Consider the following 20638-nt stretch of genomic DNA (forward strand, 5'->3'; position numbering starts at 1 on the left):
TTCTGCGCACACTCGGTAAAGACATCCTGTTTCCACACCCCTAAGGATGCCCTCCGATGTTCACCTTCCTTGTCTTCTTGTCTATGTTTGATGTCTTTATTGTTTTTTTTAGGACTATGAAAATCTTTTGGATTTTTCTTTCTCAGTTCCTTCTCAAATTGCTTTCTGTCGCCTAAATCCCCACAAGAACCTCACATGTGACTTGACCAAAGCTGGCATCCTATCCCCTCGTTCATCCCATAACCAGATGCCTGCTATCTATCACAGAATTCTGGACGTGACCATACCTGGAAGTTCACACAAACTCAAACATCTTTTTAACGTTACCATTTTTATAATTTATCTGTAATCCAATCCCCTTTCCCATTCCTACTCTGCACACCCTGCTTAAAGACGTTGTTGCTTTCTATCTGAAGTTCTCTCCAGCATATTGCCTGGTGAGAACTCCATAGTCTTTAGCTGAATGTATCCCAAATACAAATTTAACTAAAACACTCTGACTGCAGCCCATCATGGGACCTATATTATCCCTAGGATAAAGTCCCTATCTCTTAACTTGGCATCTGTTACCTTCTAGGCCATGTCATCCTCTCTCACGCACTCCCAATTCCAGCCCACAAAAGTCCTGAAAGCTTACTGCACAAAGAACTGCTTCAGATAACATAGTCTGCCCCTTTGCTTCTGCTTCATCAGCCTGAAACGTCTCTAATGCTTTTGAAAGGCTTGCAGCCTGAAAAAGGATTTACTTTGGAAACAGGTTGACCTCCCTGCTTATTTGTTTGTTTCTTATTATTTTATGACACAGTTTAATAGGCACCGGGTCTTCCTTTCCCCTCTCCAAATTTCCTCCCATCCCTACCGTTCTCCCTTCTACTCTTGCAACGGGTGTGTTTTGTGAATTTTTACACGTCCATTTGGCTGTGAGTCCATCCTTGTACTACATGCATGGGGACATACTTCTCTCTATTTCCATTAATTTCTGCTACACTTCCACTATGCATCCCCTTGAGACAGTCCACCGCAGGGAGAAAAAATGGTGAACCTTTATCCCCACGGAGTTGACGCACTTGTAACCAAGGTATCACTGTGATGCTAGGGTGGGGAAAAACAGCGTCCAACATCTTCCTGTAGGAATACGTGCCAGTGTGTCCCGTGTGCACTAATGAACGTACAATAAGGACTAGATCATCGTTACTTATGGGCAGTCACAGAAATAACTTCATCACACTTGAATTTTACAACGACCTTGTCAATCTGCTACACTTCATATATTTTACTGTTGGGCACAGACCCATCCATTTCTGTTATACTGAAAGTACCTCACACATATATGAACACATTTGAACTTGGCATCTGTTGGTTTCCCAGAAAGCACACAAGGGTTAAAAGAGAAATTTGTCTCATTACTCATCTAACACACACATACTCACACACACACACACACACACACACACACACACACCAGCATCATGCTATCCTTATGCTTTCTTTACAAATAAAAATATCTAGAATGATTTATTTCACATTATGGAGTCATTAGAAAGTCACCCAAAGTGACAGAGTATATGAGCAGAAGGTTTACAGAAAAATCTAGGTTATAATCTAGAACTGCCACTTTGCCAACGTGTGGCCCTATGCAAACTATTTAGCTTCTCCAAGCCCCAGATTTCATATCTGCAAATTGAGGATAATTATATTTGTCCTCATTTTGAGAGCTGGGAGGATGAAATATGACCTCCATTGCATGTTAAAGAGCTTTGTTCCATTTTAAGGACCCCTTAAGAGCCAGAAAGTGGTGTGCACTTTCACGACAGAGTACTGGGCACACGGCAGGTTTTTTGTTGTCTGGTAAATTTTGTTGTTTACGGAACAGCAGTTTCTTGAATATCTGATACTTTTGAATATCTCACATTTGATACATGGAAAATTATATGCTGTATCTTAATTATTTTATATAAAGAGTAAAATTGTAGAGTCATGCCAGGAAAGATGAAGCTAAGTTCATGATTTCATGTATGATGTGGAGATGATGGTAACAAGTCAACATTTGTACTTACCTCCCTGTGGAAAGAACTGTGAGTAAATCTCTTTGAAGGTTTCTTCATTAACAACACCGCTGGGACATTCCTAGAGAAAGTGACAGAGAAGCAGTATGAGCAAAGTACCCATAAAACTGTTTTTGCTGTTGTTTTCTGCAACACTGTGACACAGAACTGCCTACTGTGCAAAGCTGAATAGAGAATGTTCATCATCCATCATCGCCAAGAGAATAAAAGTATGCTATAGCTTATCTTTGTTCCATTTCTCCCAGAATGATTTTTAACTGCAAGTCTAAATAGTTTTTGCATATTGAGTATCAAAGCAGGTATGGGGGCACAACATGATCACTCAATGGCTAAATCCTTGCTTTGTAAGTGCTGGGATCCCATCTGAATGCCAGTACGTGTCCTGGTTGCTCCACTTCAGTAGAGGATGGCTCAAAGCCTTGGGCTCCTGCATCTTCATGGGAAACCTAGAAGACGCCTCTGGCTTCAGATCGGCTCAGCTCTGGCCATTAGAGGAGTAAACCGGTTAGTAGATTTTTGTCTCTGCCTCTGTCTCTCTCTGTAAATCCGATCTGCTTTTCCAATAAGATAAATAAATCTTAAAACATAACAAAGCAAGTGTGACATATGCAAAAACACACTACCAGTTTTCAGAATACATGCATTTGCTCTCAATGAGTGAAGAGCAAATGGCTTTGTTTCTCACAGAGCAAGGATACTGTAAGATATATATATATAATATGGACTTTGCCAGATCCTGGTTCGCTGACTTCTTCAAATTTTCTGAACACAAATAACCTCCAGATCAATTAGAAAATGACATTCTTCTATTGTGTCTAAGGGTGTCAAGACATTTCAAGTGGAAACAGTTTCCTATTAACAGGTTGTCCAGATTATACAGTGATAGGGTTTTGTAACAGGTGACTTTGGTTAAGGTCGGATTTCCAGATGTAGAAGTAGAATGCCTGACCTACTGATTTTTGTCCCATGCAATAGTTGCTACAGCTGGATGGATACAGTCATTTGGAACTGCACTAACACTACATTATTGACACAGAAACTGTAGGCAAAGCTAGTCCTGGGAGGATGAGTTTGGAGTTTTCTCTAAAGGATACTGAAATCTGTAATGTCAGGAAGACGAGCTGAGTTGCAAACAATTGAAGGGACAAATGGATCTTTGACTTAGGAGAGGACAAAACATTCTACACTTACCACTTATAAAAAAGAGTGTGATCAGCACTGTGAGGTGAGGAAGTCTCTGCAGTGCGGAGACTGACAGCCACATAATAGTCAAGCCACGTGTGGGATGCTAACTCTACACTGTCGGAGGTCAAATAATGTGTGCTCTCTAGTCCTTTTGACCAGCTACTCATGAACAGCCAAAAGTAACCTGAGCTGCCCTGGCTTCAGCTGTCATCGCACCCCCACACTACCCAGCATTTCCTTAGAACTGAATCACAGGGGGAGAGTCATCCCTGGAGGAGGGTCATGTGTGTCAGCCTTCCCCAGAGGCCTTCCTTCAGTCATGAACTTGCCATGTACTGTGAGTTTGGCACTGTGACTGGGATGTTCATCAATCATCTGTGCTAGCCTTTACAATTTCTTAGCCTTCACAGTCATATTGCTTTATTAATGATATTTTTGTCCCAATGAGCCTGTCACTCAACTGTAAGTGTTTCACATGCAGAGTTTATCTTTCCTCATTTGTTGAGTGGAACAGTAAGACTCATCATACCCAAACCACCTAAGAGAAGCTCAAAGTGGATTTTTGTTGGCAGAGGCTGCCGACATGTTTTGATCCCAAATGAGCCGTTATCATCAGTCTATGACTCCAAGTAGCTGCATCCACAGAGGTAGAACTTGAGATGCTGAGAGTCCCAAACACTCTGCTGCTCAGAAAGCTATTGGGGAAACTGCACCTGGGAACCGAGACACTCCAGATCACCTCCAGGCTTCCCGATAGGTAATCTCGGTAGAAAAATAGCGACCTCAAGCACCTGAGAAGATTGGAGTAAAGACAACACAACATGAACAGGCCAAGACTGAGTTCCCTCAGCAAGAGGACTTCACGAGAAGACTGCCTTTCTATTTGATCTGCAACGCTGACTCCTCCCTGCCTCATCAGCAAGGTTACTTCTGGGTTTCAGCTGCAACTCTGAATCTCCAAACTGCCAGCCTTCACTATCAGAGTTGGACTAGCTCAAACTTAACAATGTGACTTTACTAATACAATTGCTTCTCTTTGTGGAAAACCCTAGCTAATATGTAAATGAATTAACAATGTATGGATACAACTCCATAAAGGAAAGATTATACACACACACACACACACATATACACATCACTACTACAAAGTTCTTACTATACAACTCAGTGCAGTTGGCAGGCCAGGTCAATTTAAAAGCAAACACTTTTAGTTGGCAATTGTGATTTACTGGCTATTTAACTTAGTGCCATCTGCATGGGATACAAAGGAGAGTGCAAACACCTGGTGTTACTCTCTGTCATCAGGTGGAAAATCTGTGCAAGATCAGAACTGAAAAACTGCCCCAGTTAGTAATGCTGGCAAAAGCTAAAGCTGCGTGGTAATGGGACATCTGTACTCAACAAATTTGTCAGCTGCTTTGGGTCTCAAGATACATTTAATTGATGTATCTCATAATGTGAAATGATATTCAGTAATGGATGTCTTACGTGTTTGCTTTGTGTTTAATCTATGTGTGTATGTGTCAGGCAAAACCCTTCCTCTGCCAACTGAATGCTCCCAGGCAAGTTTAAGGGAGGTAACCCCCACTAGGTTAAACTGCCTTCAACCAGCTCACATTCATTAATTTATGTTTCTACCTATTATATACTTTGTGCTTATTACATCATGAAGCCTTCCAGGAACAGGAAGTACAACAACACACAGGCCAAAACTCTTCTCCCAGAACCTACTTCCAAATAGAAGAGTAAGGACTTTGCTATTCAGAACAAAACACTACGGACATGGGGCACACAAAACCTCAGAGATCTACTTTCTGTGGTTCTGCAGGCTGGTGAATCTGTGGCCACAAATCAGTAGATTCACTCTTGGCAAAGTCTCACTGAGAGATAGCACCTTCTAGCTGCGCTGTCTTGTGGTGGGTGCAGAGAGGTGTGGAGCTTTCTCTCAGGGCTTGAAATCCAGTCATGAGGACTCTGCCCACATACTGATCGCATCCCAAATCCCCACCCCCAAGAAACATCACTTTGAGCATCTAGATTTCACTATATGAGTTCTGGGAGGATACAACTGTTCTGACCAAAGCAGAGAACAAAAAAAGATAAAAGGGGATTTTAAAAAATCAATCCCAAGAATGATCTTTATTGGAACTTATCTATTTTTCTACCTCTGTGTAAGAAGCATTCTCTATAAACTCTTAGTAACTTACAAGTGATACAAATGGTCTGCTTCCTCTTTCTTCATAAGATATTTTGTGGGGTGGTCTTTACACCTGCTCATCTAGAGTGAAACGTAGCTGGGCTGTGTACACAGCAAAGGGTAAGAGTTGTTCTCATGTGCCTCATTTTAAAAGACCACATTGGAATGCCCACGTGATAGTCTTGGCTAACTGAACAGGTTGACTGATGATTCCTTTTCTGAGTTATGAGAGGAAAGAAGGTCCCAGTGACTACGTCATTTCCCCGCTGAAAAGGGACACTGATCGACATGCCAGGCAGGGTTTTGTGGGCCGTGTCTCACAGAACACAGCATTTCTATTCCTATTTGGCCAACTAGAGTTGTCCAACATGTCTGCCACAAAGAACATGAGAAATTTGTCTGCCCGGGCATATGAGCAGATTGTTGGTGACGGGTAAAGAATGTCTGCCTAGTGGCTAAAGTCCTTGCCTTGCACATGTCGGGATCCGGTATGGATTCCAGTTCTGATCCCAGCTGCCCCACTTCCCTTCCACATCCCTGCTTGTGGCCTGGGAAAACAGTCAAGGACAGCCCAAAGTCTTGGGACCCTTTACCCTCCTGGCAGACCTGGAGGAAGCTCCTGCCTCCTGGCTTTGGACTGGCTCAGCCAGACAGAAGATCTTTCTCTCTGTACCTCTTCTCTCTGTATATCTGCCTTCCCAATTAAAAAAATAATGTCTGCCATGCCCACCCCCAACTACGGACTATCTAAACATTGGTCCAAGGCTGTATGTGGGGATCACTCCCGGTGTGTGCTCTCCGCAAGATAATTCCCTCACGCTTTTCCAAATCCATTATCAACACATGTAGTGCTAAATTTTCACAATTGCTCTAATGTAATCTAGTAAACAGACACAATACAGATTGAACACCTGAGTATGAATTTGCTTATGAGGCTGCCATACAAGAGAGGATCCAGGGGGCAGTTAAGTCTCTAGGTTTAGGAGAAATGCAGAAAGCTTCATGCATCTGTCTTTTGGGAAGTTGTTATAACCTCTCTGCTCTTAAGGCATCCATGTTATATTTTATAATGGCTTCTAATCGTAACTAATGGTTATTCCATCATATTATCATTGTTATAGAAAGCATTAAAATGCATAAAATCACCCACAATCCAATGCCTGTAAGATGATTTTTCTCATTTGTCAAGGTGTGTATTAGTGTACTATACCAGGAAATTGGAAAAATGCAAAAGCACAGCATTTTGCCATTTTTAACCTTGCAAAACATCCTGTACATTTTTCCTGTCATGACTTTTATGCAGCAGAACAATGCATTCAGTGAATTTGCCATATTGCTGCACATGGAGGCGATTTCAGTATTTTTTGGTACTGTTAGAATAATGACATAGTTAATATTCTAGTGCGTCCATCTGTGACTGCACCTGTGGCTCTTTCCTTACAACTAATCCCAGAAGAGGAACCGCAGGACCAAGAGGCTTAAGCCACTTAAAGCTCTTCATATGCACACTCAGGCTGCTCTCCAGAAAGGCTGCAGCAATTCGTGCTGTGGCCGCCATCACTTTAGGAGACAATCTCATGCCCAGAGCGGCTACTGACCAGAATCACTTGGGAATTTGAGATGCAGAGAATCCCACAAACGGCAATAATTCCTTTCCCTCCTTAATACAATGCCATTCCTAATATTATCACAGAACATTGAGACTTTTGTACAGAGCCTTTCTAAGATAAACTGACTTGTCTGTTCTTCATGCAGACAGGATGTTATGATAGCAGTCAGCTTGACCCATTACCATCACAACAGTTCATAAACTTTCTTTTAAAATGTGTGTGTGTGTAACTGAAAGCGAGAGAGCTCAGAGAGGGGGAGTAGGCATCTTTCTCAGCACACAGCTGTCATCAATTTGTCGCTTGCCAAGCAGACAATTGCCCTTCTCACCTTTTGGCTGTGTTCACTGTGTCCTTTCCAGTTTTGCAGGTGGTAGAATATCAGCGGGAAGATCAAGATCAGTTACAGAAATGCAATGGACACTCTGCTACTACCAGCACCCAGACTCGTGCTGTCTCACAGGAATGTGTAGATGCTAGCCTCATCGCCATTTCACAAATGATCAAATTGTTGTAGAAACGGTACAGTCTCTAAAGGTTATGAAATGGCAAAGAATAATGTACAGATCGCAAAATCAAGAACCATGTTAGAAAACGTCCAGAGTTCAACTGTGTGAATGACCTAATTTTAAAGGTGATAGGGGTTGAGGAGATTATAGGAATCTCCCAGAGGTACACAGCAGCCGTGGAGCTCTGCCTCATTCCTGGGTTTTCTGAGGTCTAAGTAGTACAGTAATCCCACATGATGCTCATGCTCTTCGGTTGTGGAGTGCAAGAGCTTGTTTGGAACCTTCCTCTGTTGCACAGTTTCAGGCAGACTGTTTCATATCTCTACATGGATTTTCTGAAAATTTAGGACAAACATTGAGTTTAGAGTGCCAGAACTGAGGACAGAAAGGGGACTGGCATTGTGCCACAGGACCTTGTCGCTGTTTTCAACATCTGCATGTTATTTTGGAATGCTAGTTTAAGTCCTGGATGCTCTGCTTATGATCTGCCTTCCTGCTAACTCGCCTGGGAGACAGAAGTGGCTGAACCAAATGCTTGGTTGACTGTTACTCGTATGGAGGGTTAGGAATGAGTTCCTGGCTCCTGGCTTTGCTCTGATCCAGCTCTGGCCCATGTGGCCATTTGGAGAGTGAATAGGCCGATACAAGAATTCACTCTCTTTGTGTCTCTTACCAGCTCTCCTCCTGCCCCCACCTCTCCCTTTTAAATAGAGCTTACACAAAAATAATAAACTTGAAATAACACAAGATTGGAAAATGGGGCCTCGTATCAAAGTGGCAAAATGGATAGTCACATCATCACCACCCACAGAACAGGTGATTCGTTCTCTGGCAAGAACAGATGGCCAGTGCGGGGATAAGTCTTGGAGGAAGTTACCTCCCTAAGCAGGACTGTTGTTTGAACTAATTTAACAGTGAGCATGTAACAGTGCATAAGCAGAGACCAGAAAGCATCTTGCACACTCAGAAGCACATGGGACCCATTTGACACACTGACAAAAGCAACAGGTAAACTGGACAGTACAAGAACAGAATTTCAGATGTTATCTTTTGGGCTTTTTATCAGTAAGTACTTTCCACTTGTCATCATAACGGAGGACTACATTTTTTGAATCCCTAGAGGTTGGCTGGGATGCTGTGGCAAATTCGCTTCAGTGAATGGAAAGCAGCAGGGAAAGGCCTCTTAGGCAGCCACACTTAATTATGATGCCAGTCACTGCGGAGCTCTGTCTGTGGTGTTTCTGGCATGACAACCCGAAAGAAGGTTGCTGCTCTATCAAGGCTGATTGAGGGACTTTAGTGAAAAAGCCCACTTGTTGACTAGGAGCGTTGATTTGGAGCGTGAAAGCAAATCACATCTTTTAACATGCGTAGCTACTGAGTGTTTATTAAATGATACTCTGAGAGGTGAGAACAGAAAGGTGTGGTTCTCATTTGGGTCTTGTAGTTCTTTTCTGAGCTCATTCAGGATGCTGGCAGAATTCTCTTTCTTGTGGTTGTAGCACTGAGGACTGTAACCATCTAGGGTCTCTTCTGAGATCCCCTCTCAGCCTCATTCTCATTCAGTCCCTTCCATCTTGAAATTAGCAGCATTTAGAGCCCTCATGTTGATTTGTCCCCTATTAGGATTTTGTGCGGTTGAATCATGAACTAAGATAATGCCTGTATTATAAGGAAAACTGATACAAAACTTTAGCTGTACATGCAAAATCTCTTCACAGCAGTATCTTGAATGGTTCTTAAAATTTTGCTTGACTATACTGAGAAATCCCATTAACCAAACCTGATTCATTTCAAGATGGCTGAGTGACTTTGGAATCTGTTTCCATTTAAGTCTTTTTCATAGTTACACTCATAAACATTCCAAAGGACCATGACCATGCATTCATATGCACTTAGTATACAACTGCCAACATAAACAACAAATACATTACTTGAGCCCAAGTTTAAGGAGAGTCGAGAAGAGAGTATCCATTGAAGGGTACAGACCCAGTTGTGATAGGAAAACTGAAGATTCTTCTAATAAATGCTATGAACAGATTTTCACAATGTGGACTTTTTCATCTTATGCAGCTTAATGGGCTGTTTGAATACTTCCCTTATTTAAGGATTGCAATTTTTGCAGAAAACCAAAATTTAAATTTCACTTTTCCACAAACTTGGAGATATTTTCACAAGCATGATTTATGAAGATATATTTTCTGCGATAGTACAACAATATATGCTTTCTTAGTCTGAATTTCTTCATCTACTAGGTCGACTAAGTTCTGATCCTGGATGAATTTATAGTGCTGGCTGTCCCTAGACCTCTTCTGTGAGTTAATTCACTTTCTTCAGTGTGTAATCTGTTTCCTTATTGATTTTCTGTTGCCTATATTAAAAAACAGCCTGACATAAGCTATACCCTTGTTGTCATTTCCCTATATCCCTTTACAGAATGGGAAACTCAAAATGAGTTCATTTTACAGTTGGCTGATAAGTTTGGTGAAAGCTCTGCTGAACAAATTGGTTTAATATAAAAATCACAGCAGTAGATGCAGTGCATCCATGCCATCGGCCAGGTTCTGGAAAACTTGTCCTAAAGTATATTCAGGGAAACTGAGGGTGTGTAGGAACTGGAGTAGGGATAAAATCACTTTTAACGGCTCCTTGCAGTCAGTGGGCACTGAGCCATGTAGCATAGTATATAAAATGCTCTAATGAGGTCTGCATAATAGCTGGAAGAGAAACTGAACAACCGGAAATGGAATTCTTTCACAGGTTGTGTAAGAAATGAGCTTAGGGAGGTTTAAGGAAGTTTCCATGGTTAGGTAGAATTTAAGCAGTGGGACTAGAATTCAAACTAGAGTCTGTTAGCAAACCCTTTACATTGTACTAAGATGCTTCTGTGGCAAGCCATTGTGACTATGGAAGAGGCAAATAAGCTACAGGGAAACATCTATGCTAATATCCATCAACAGCATTCATTCACCAAAGCAAAACTCATTGGTCATCTACTTAGCATATGTTCTGAGCCAGCATCAAGTATGATGCTGTCTTTTCAGAATCCACAGACTACAACAGAGGTGTAATTCCAATATACACTATATTGGAATCTGGGTGTGCAAGACTTTTTCTTGGAATTCTAGTGTCCCACGTGGGGAGGTAGAGTATAGCACCTCAAGTCCTTGGCCATCTTTACTCATGGGGAAGGCACAGAACAAGATCTGTTGCAAATCCTGTTGCCTTTCCTTCATTGTTACTAGTTCTGAGACAGCAGTCCTTTGCTCTTTTCTCCTTTACAGGACAACTTCTCCCTTATATTTCCCAGAAGCAAACCATGTCTCTGAAAGCTGGGCTTTAAGTCAAGCCAAAGTATTGCATCTTTTTCATTCAATTCTATTTGCTCCAGATTCTTCAGAAAGTTCTAACTTCCTGGTTGTTCTTCAGAAAATCTCTGGAGGGGCTGATTCGCAAGGGTCACAGAGTACAAGGGAGAGAGAGGGAAGTTCTGTCCAGAACAATGGTGCTCCAGGCTCAAGAAGGGCGTGGGTGGCACAGAGGAGCTCCTGCCCACGCTCCACAGCAGCCCAGTGGCTCAGTATGACCCTAGCCTGGAGAAACCACCTCAGAACAAGGTGCTCTCTGGTCTCAGGGAGAGAACAGCATTCTCAGGATTGTTGTAATATTGAGGCACAAGGGGGCAGCAGCGTCTCTACAACAGACACTCAGCATCTCATACTTGGTACACGTCCAGGTAAATTTCTTTCAAGAGAGCAATTTCCTTTTTATGAAAGGTGTCAGAAAACCTTATTCCCACAGTAGAAATTTAGAAAAACAATATTTCAAATTTCAGGGAAAGATGCCCAGAGACTACAATGCATTCTGGATATTATATCTGGAAAAAATTTAGCTTAGATTTATAATCAGTCTTGCTTGTGGCAAGTGGATCATTCTTACTTTTAGCCATCAAAAAACATGTAATTATAAGGAAGTATGCCAGTGAGATGAAACAAGAGAAAATCCAAAGTTTGAATATGAAAACCTAGCAAAATTTGTCACCAGCTCCTGCGGGCTCTGGAGTCATGAGCAGGGGTGTGTTCCACTGCTTTATGGGTGAGCATTTTATACTTTTACAATAACACCTATCCTGAGGTCATTAGGAGGCTTCAGTGAAGATGAACTGCAATGGCTGGCTGTGTGTTAACAACGAGGGGGTTGTTTCTAGTGACCTTCAGTATTTCACATTGCTTGGGAAGTCAGAGTTTTCCCTGTTAAATGCTATTTTCTTGTTTAATCTGAGAGTTTTCACAATCCCAAACCAATCTTTCATCATCTTAGTGTTCAAGATGCAACTTTTGGAATTTGACAGATCTCAGCTCAAAATCCACTCATATTACATACTAGTTGTGGGCCTCCAACACATTCTTTCTTCCCGTCTAGGAGTTTCCAGGGTTTATTTAATCATCACACAGTTCTGAAGATACTGTATGCATCATGGAGTGACAGGTGTATGTGAAGGGCTTGAGACAGAAAAATCAACTAGCGGGAAGAAGACCTAGTTGTGAACTTGAAGGCACGCACAGAGCAGAGATCCCCGAGATGCTGTGTTGTAAAGTGTTCCTGAAGAAGTGCACAGAGCCCGAGCTCGCCCAGGGAAGGAACATTTCGCTACAGACCTGACAGATGAGTGGAAGTGAGAAAGAAACAGGACTGGGGCCTGAGGGAACAGCCTTCCCCAGCATCTGTGATGCTTTTGAAGACTCAAAGGATAGCAAGTGTGTCTGGGATGTGATGGTCAGGGATGAGGCTAATTAATCTGTGCTCAACTAGTTACGTTAAAGAGTAAGGTCCTTAACGAGCATCAAATACATATAAAACAAAGTGGGTCTTTTTTAAGTGGCTTCAACTAAATGTATAAGAAAAAATTCTAGGGCCCGGCCAGTGGCGCAAGTGGTTAAGGTCCTCACCTTGCACGCCCAGGATCCCATATGGGCGCCGGTTCTAATCCCGGCAGCCCCGCTTCCCTTCCAGCTCCCTGCCTGTGGCCCGGGAGAGCAGTCGAGGACGGCCCAAAGCTTTGGGACCCTGCACCCGCGTGGGAGACCCAGAAGAGGCTCCTGGCTTCGGATCGGCATAGCATCGACCCGTTGCGCTCACTTGGGGAGTGAATCATCGGACGGAAGATCTTCCTCTCTGTCTCTCCTCTCTGTATATCAGCATTTCCAATGAGAAAATAATAAAAATAAATCTTTAAAAAAAAGAAAAAATTCTAGAAATTTCCAATAATGTTAAACTTCAAATTTAAATGTATCCTTGCCTTAAGAAGGATGTGATGTATAGGCACATCCTACTGCAGCCTCCCCACTCTCAGACCCTCAGCCTTGTCGCACCACGTGCTTCAGCCTCGTAAACCCTACACCCCCTTACGTGCTGTGATGTCATCTATGATGTCTGTCTTTGCATGGACAATGTACAGTTTTTCATGTCATGAATCCCCAAACAATACAATATAACTGTTTACATAGCACTCATAGTGAATTAGGTGTTATTAGCAATAGAGAAATGATTTACCATACTTGAAAGGATGTGTATAGGTTCTGTGTTGAAATCACAGCCTTTTACAGAAAGAAGCTAAGCAGCTTCACATGCTGGAATCCTTAGGAGGCCCCGGAATCGATCCCTAGAGACACAATAATACCTGTTTTCTAGGACTTGGAGATAACTAACTGATGCCTAACGTGGGCAGAAGAGAGGGTAGGGTGGGAGGGATCAATATGTTCCTTAAGCCATGCTGTAAAGTACATTAAAGATTTTCACCTTATATAAGCAAAATGATTTAAGAACATGCACTACAAAGCATTCTATGTAAAAAGGTACCCGGTCACATTCTAAGTACTAGATAATTAACATTTTTGTTCTTTATTCAACCTGAGCTAAATTTCTAATAAATAATCAATAGCCATCTTTCCCCTCCTTATCCCACCCAAGCTAACTCCCTAACTCTGGTACAGTTCTTACCTAGCACACAGTAGGTCAGCACTGACTCTGTATGGGTTTCTATGCTGTGCACTAAGCAACACAAGGAGGCACATGTGGTCTTTTTCTAACAGAGTCTTCTTTCTGATCAGCTATTATATTCATTTTGCGTGTGTGCGTGTGCGCGCGCGCGCGTGTGTGTGTGTGTGTGTGTGTATTTATTTCAGCTAAACAGGAGGTTCAACCTGTCTGGGAAGTAGAGACTCTTGCTCCTAGTTCCCAAAATTCAAAAGTAAGTATGCAAGTGAGCGCAACGGCCGATGCTATGTCAATTCGAAGCCAGGAGCCTCTTCTGGGTCTCCCACACAGGTGCAGGGTCCCAAAGCCTTGGGCCGTCCTCGACTGCTCTCCCAGGCCACAGGCAGGGAGCTGGAAGGGAAGCGGGGCTGCCGGGAATAGAACCGACGCCCATATGGGATCCCGGGCGTGCAAGGCAAGGACCTTAACCACTGCGCCACCGCGTGAATCATCGGTCGGAAGATCTTCCTCTCTGTCTCTCCTCTCTGTATATCCGCCTTTCCAATAAAAAGAAATAATAAAAATAACTCTTTAAAAAAGTAAGTATGCATTGAAGGAATGGAATTCACATTGGCATGAATTCCAAAGTAAACAACTTGGGAGTACTAATATGCAAATAGGAGCTGCTTCTGCATCTTTCCTTGACTTAACTAACAATTAAAAATGTTGATGGCTATTTTTACAACGCGTACACAGACAGCTGGTTAGAATGGATCTCCCCTGATTTTTAGTATCGGTAACACCAATAAGGCTTCCTGAATATCATTACAACAGTGGAGAATCTCTAGGCTGGACTTCGAGGCCTGCAGGCTGTTAGATTCAGTTGACTGTAGGAATATACTTACCCTGGAAAATGGAAGGATTCCAATTTTAACAGAATAAATATTACAAATAGATCTACTTAGTATTTCAGTATCCTGGCTTTGCAAAAACTTCCAGAAATTTCAGGTAGGTAAAAGGACTTCCAAATCATAAAACCCCCATTATGCTTACTTTTCCCTTACATATATACATTTTTTCATTTTTAGAGATGATGGATTTTCAAGAAATTTGTCCTCAAAAACCATGAAGTTATTATTTCAGTCAGCAAGAGATCCTCTTTAAAACTCATGTAATGGAACTCTGTGATAGCAATTCTTGCTTTCTCCAGTGAGGCATAAAGTTCCAGGCTTTATGTTCTTCCCATACAATCAAGGAAAAACAATGTGTGTTGTTCTGGTGTCTCAGTGATATTTTCATTTTATGGTCCATGAGTCATTAACCTCAGTGATTCCCAGAAAGAAATCAGTGTTTGGATTTAAAACATGATAACAGCTTTGTCTTCTGTTTCTTGTTATCTTTGTTGAGAGAAGTCTGTGGTGTTCTGGTCTCTATAAAACATCCAAAATTATTACCGACACTGTTTACTTTTGTATAACAAAGCACATGTAGGGATATGAGGAACACTTCTTCTGGTATTTACAAGGCTAAGTTGGAAATGAGTAAATCTTTCTGTTTAACAGAATAATTTATCATTTGTTTTTAATTACATTCAGATTCTTGTGCTCATATTGCCCTTCTCTGAGGATCATGCTCTTAACTCTGTGATTGGAAAACAATTTTTCACATGTTATCCTGAATTTACTCCAGTGCTTCATTTTCCATTTTTATGCCACAATGTACGATGCTGTTCATTTTAGGACATTTGTATCAACTGAAGAACTAAAGTGCATCAGTTAAGACAAATGAGCCAAATATTGCAGATTATAAATTAATAAGTAGTATCACAGTTATTACATACATTACTATTCATGCCTTGAGATGACTATGCAATAGCTATCCATAACTTGACAAACCTTTACTTAAAATAAGAATGTAGGCAAATTAGACCTCATTTGAAGGCACAGAGTATAAAATAAACTGAATGTTTATGTGATTCCCCAAATTAATACACTGGAGACTGCCTCGATGTGGATACATTGGAAAGTCGGGGCTATCCCACATATAACCTAAAAAAAAAATCATCCCTAGATAAAACAAGGACCGAAATCTATACCAAGACACTATCAAATCACTAGAGGAACCCACAGGGAGCACTCCAACAGACCTAAACACAGGCAAAGACTTCTTAAAGACACCAAAAGCACAGGCAGTTAAAGCCACAGGAAACTAAGGCAATGACATCAAACCAAGAACTGCTGCAAAGCAAAGGAAATGGTCAACAGAGCAAAGGAGACCAACAGAATGGGAGAAAATCTTTGCACACAACAGTACAGAGAGGGGAACAAAACCCAAGATCCACAAAGAACTTCAGACACTCAACAACAGTCCAACAATGATCCCATGAAGAGATGGGCAAAGAAAATGAGCAGGTATTTTTTTTTAAGATTCACTTATTTTTATTGGAAAGTCATATATACAGAGGAGGAGAGACAGAGAGGAAGATTTCCCATCTGCTGGTTCACTCCCCAAGTTGCTGCAATCGCTGGAGCTGAGCTGATCCAAAGCCAGGAGCCAAGAGCTTCTTTCGGGTCTCCCATGCGGGTTTAGGGTCCCAAGGCTTTGGGCCATTCTCTACTGCTTTCCCAGGACATAGGCAGGGAGCTGGATGGAAAGCGGGGTTTCTGGGACTCTATCCGAAACCCATATATGATCCTGGTGTGTGCAAGGCGAGGACTTTAACCACTAGGCTACCAGGTCGAGCTCAAATGAGCAAATGTTTTTAAAATAGATTCAAATGGATAATAGACATATAAAATGCTTAGGTTTCCTTGTTCTTGGGGAAAAGCAATAAAAATACCTAACTCCAGTGACAATATGCTACATAAAGAAATAAATACATTTTGGTGAGGATGTGAGAAAAAGGGTATCCTACTTCAGTACTGGTGCGAGTGTGGACTAGCACAGCCACTGTGGAAGTCAGTATGGAGAGTGCTAGGAGAACTGCAAACACATCTGCTGTATGACCCAGCTATCCCACTCCTGGAACGTGGGGAAGCTATCCCACTTTGCATATGGGAAATCAACTTGCAATCTTATATTTACAGCACCATTTACAATAGTGAAGACATGGAAACAACCCAAATGCTTATAAACAGATGAGTAGATAAAGAAAATGTGGTACATATACTCTTTAGAATACTACTCAGCCATATATAAGAACAAAATTCTACTGTTGGCAACAAATTGGTCCAACTGGACTGAATTAATCCCCAAAAGACAAATATCACATGTTCTCTCTGATGTAAAACAGTCTTTATGCAAAGTACAAAATAAATAGATACAGGTAATCAAGTATATACTTATATTCTCATAGATGAACTATATAAAGAGGACTAGCATGTTGGCAAGCAAAGATATGTTGCAGTATGCACCTGCACTTATGAATAAAATCAGGACTCCCAAGGAAATATTCAAATATATTGGTATAGTATGCTAGTAGATTTTCTAGCTTTGCCTATAACCATAATGCCATGATACATTTAAATAGCAAAATTTAACTTGCAACTATTACTAAGGGACCACCCTGCTGTGATAAATCAGGGGAAAATGGTAGGAGGAGAATTCAGGGAGGGAAGAAGCTCCACACTAGCAAACTATGTTATGGAAAATAATAAGTAAGAGATAGTGAAATACTTGAAATGAAAACAAGTTGGGTTGAAGGATGTGGTTAGGTCATGAGAGTACTGACCTGAGGAAACGCATTTGTATCCTTCTGAAAGGGTCTCTAGAAAGTTCCTTCATCTCTCCTGCTAGGTGCAGAGAAAATGTGAAAAATTTATGAACTAGGAATCAGGGTCTCATCAGATGCCAAGTCTTCCAGCATTTTAACCATAGATTTTTCAGGCTTCAAAAGCATGAGAAATAGATTTCTGTAGTCTCCAAGCTATCCAGACCATGTTGGCTTTGAAGCTTCAGGAGGGGAGGTTTTCTTCTACAATTTTCCACAGACACCCTGATTTTAGTCAAGTAATACTGACTTCAAGCTTTTAATCTCATGATTATCAAAAGACACACTTGTGTTTTTATCAAGCATCCAATTTGTAGTATTTTTGCATAACAGCTGGCAGGAACATAACAGAATCCAATTTTAGGGCCAGGGGAAGGGGCAAGGGTGTTTCAGGAGCCTTAGACATATGGTCCGGATAGGCGTGAGCAGAAGAAACGGCAGGTGATGCCAAAGATCTGTTTGGAAAGTTAACTGGCAGAAGGTGGAGGGAGTGAGGCCCAAGAGCAGAACGGACAGAAAGCTGTATGATTAAATAGTTTCAGGTAATTATGGGATCAAAGCTTCACCCTTAGGAGTAAAAAGCACCCTAGAAAAGAATGGTATTTGAGTAGTCAGTAATCATGAAGCACTGGTAGGTAATTGTTCAGTAGCTTACTTTTATGAACGTTACTATTTAGGTATCTCGCATAACCAAAGCCCAATCCTTCCTTGCTGTGGTTCTGAGGAAGAGAAAGCTCGAAAGGGAAAGGGAACATATTAAAGCACTGGTGAGAACCAGTATTCCTATCAACAAACCACTTAAGAGTTTGTTTTCAAAATATTTTGAAGTGAGTTTTTACTAAATGCAATTTAGAGAATTTAACTTTCCCCAGATTCATCTTCTAATGTTCTTCATTGCGTATGGATGGATACATGTAATAAATAAATATAACATATATAATACATATAAAATGAACCAAGGAGTAAATGTGATTTTTCCTCTCGTTGGAGATTTCAGTGATTTTTTAACATCAGCAGATAAAGGGAGAGAGTTGTCATTTTTTTTAGTTATTGTTCCACTCTCACCCCGGGCACAGGAAAGGATATATTAGTTTACGTTATGAACTTCAGCTTCACCACAGAAACAGATTGTTTTGGAGCATTATTTCAAAGATCAGCAGGTGGCTGAAATGGAGCAAAAATTTTTACAGGAACATGAGATATTTCAAGAACAGTTAATGTCACAGATGGTTTTTATTCAATCAAATCTATTCACAAAATCTTTGTCTAATTCCTATTGGTAAGTAAGTCAAACACAAATAATCGAAGCAGAAGAACAATTTGATTGACTTCCGTATTCAAGCCAATAAGTACATCATATGATGACCCTCTTTGAGAAGAACAATCGATAGAAGGATGAACTCCACGCAGGAGCTCTACTGTTAATTAAGCATGCGGAACAAGAGTATTTTGATAAGCATCAATAGAAGATAATATAAACATGAAATTTCATTTGATAGAATTCAGATGACTGTTACCCTATTTGCGAGTTAAGAGCCCCAATTCCTCTAACTCTCGGATAGCACCTGTTCCTGCCCCGCCCCCTCAGCACCTGTAAAGGAGTTCTTGCAGCTGTCACAGAATGTATTTACCATACCCTTAACACTTAGTGGGTCATAAAACTCACTTCCAACACAAGACTCCAGCAACAGACAGTACAATCCAGGTTTCTTTTTGCATTAGTCATGTTAAGCGTTTAATTACTCTCCAGTTGAATGTTCGAGTAACTGACAATCATCAATCATTAGCTTGGTTGAGTTGGAAAGGCTTGTCATGTTTAGACACCTGGATTTTAATATGGGGAAACTAAGGCAATGGATGCCAAAGGATCTTAACTGAACTTGACAGAAGAGAACTTATTTTTCATTCAGCCCAGTGTTTGACTAAATTATGATAAGAAAGAAATCAATGAAGAAATAAGAAACTGCCAAGGTTATAACCTTGTCTTCTTCCCCAGATAATCATGAGTAAACAGGGAACAATATTCTGAATATTCCTGGTTATTAGACTGTTGCAGTTCCAATTTAGGATGACTTATTCTGCAATATTGGTAGTCTGACTCCAGAAGTACTTAACATTATTAAAGAAAAAATCGTTTTCTTTATTCTTTGTTTTTATGTTTTGCTTGTTCTGCTTTTCTATCTTTTCTCCTCTTCTGTACATCTTCTTTTTCTCACACAGTTACTAAACGCATATCCACTGGGCACAGGGATACAAAGAAAGAGCAAGGCACATCCCTCATTCTCAATGTGTTCACAGTCTAGGAACAAGGAAAGATTCATGAGTGAGTGACTGGAAAGTAGTACAGTATGCCTACAGGGTCTATGAAGAAAGTGTCGATTCCCTAATATGGACAGTGAAGGGTTAGGAGCTGGGGGACTAAGGATCTGTGAGGAAGAAAAGGTGGAGAATTTCGTAGGACTGTATCATGTCCTGGAATAGGTAAGGGCACTTCAGGATGGGTAACAGGAGTTTCTGCAGAACCTCTCCTGCCGTACCTCCCAAATCTGGGGACATTTATCATTGGGAAGAGCTACTGTTCAATAGAGAGAAGACACTCTTGGACTGTTTTGTCATGTATTTCCACTGCAAGGCATGGCTGGCAAAGCATTCAACGTCACAAGAGGCACAGGATGCAAGAAGGTAGACTAGAACTAAAGCAGAGTAAATGAGCATAGCAAATATCAGCACATGAAGTTGAACAAGGAAGCAGGACTACTGAACTATGCGAGCACACACTGTTCCCTCTACAGGCTAATGTCCCTTTCCTGATTTTTCTGTCTTTTGGGTCATCTCATGTTTCTTTGCTGCTAGTCTGGAGAACTGATTTATAATTCATTGCCTTGCAAAAAACAAAACTGACTTAAGAAGTTGGTGTGTGTTTCCAGATGGAGGAGAGGCACGAGCCAAAACCTGTTATCTGAGAGGGTGCATTGACATATCTGACAATTAACTCAGATCCTTGGAATGCTAACAAACACCAATTCTCAAGATACCTTGTTTGGAAGTTGAGTGGAGGCGATTTCAAAGTAAAAAGAAGGTATTATTTTACATTTATTTAATTTGACTTTTGGAAGAGTTTGATAAAATATCCTTTCTTTTCTTCAAGGATAATTATAATAAAACCTATAAAATAATTAGCAATTCTATCTTTCTCGTAGTATTTCACATCTTCTCATATCTTTGGAGACCATTTCTTTTACAGCTAGAAACATGTAAACATTTTATGATAAAATAAAGACAATCATCATCACCATCATGAAATTTATCTTGGTAAGTGGTAAATTTAT

At 41.0% G+C, this 20638-nt stretch overlaps 1 protein-coding gene across 6 annotated transcripts in view; it reads right to left on the bottom strand.

Annotated features, from left to right (window-relative positions):
- KCNIP4 (potassium voltage-gated channel interacting protein 4) overlaps positions 1 to 20638 on the bottom strand; it is an 889621-nt gene that overhangs the window by 20007 nt on the left and 848976 nt on the right. For 5 of the 6 annotated variants that reach the window (XM_040965953.1, XM_040965949.1, XM_040965954.1 and 2 more), the window contains one exon: positions 2058 to 2127. In XM_040965953.1, coding sequence (XP_040821887.1) covers positions 2058 to 2127 — 70 coding nt within the window. Of the gene's footprint in view, positions 1 to 2057; positions 2128 to 6054; positions 6079 to 20638 lie in introns of all 6 variants that reach the window. The other variant, XM_040965955.1, reaches the window with a different exon arrangement.

The sequence above is a fragment of the Ochotona curzoniae genome, unplaced genomic scaffold (genome assembly GCF_017591425.1).
Source record: "Ochotona curzoniae isolate NIBS_2020 unplaced genomic scaffold, NIBS_Ocur_1.0 scaffold_4505, whole genome shotgun sequence".
Taxonomy (NCBI): Eukaryota; Metazoa; Chordata; class Mammalia; order Lagomorpha; family Ochotonidae; genus Ochotona; species Ochotona curzoniae.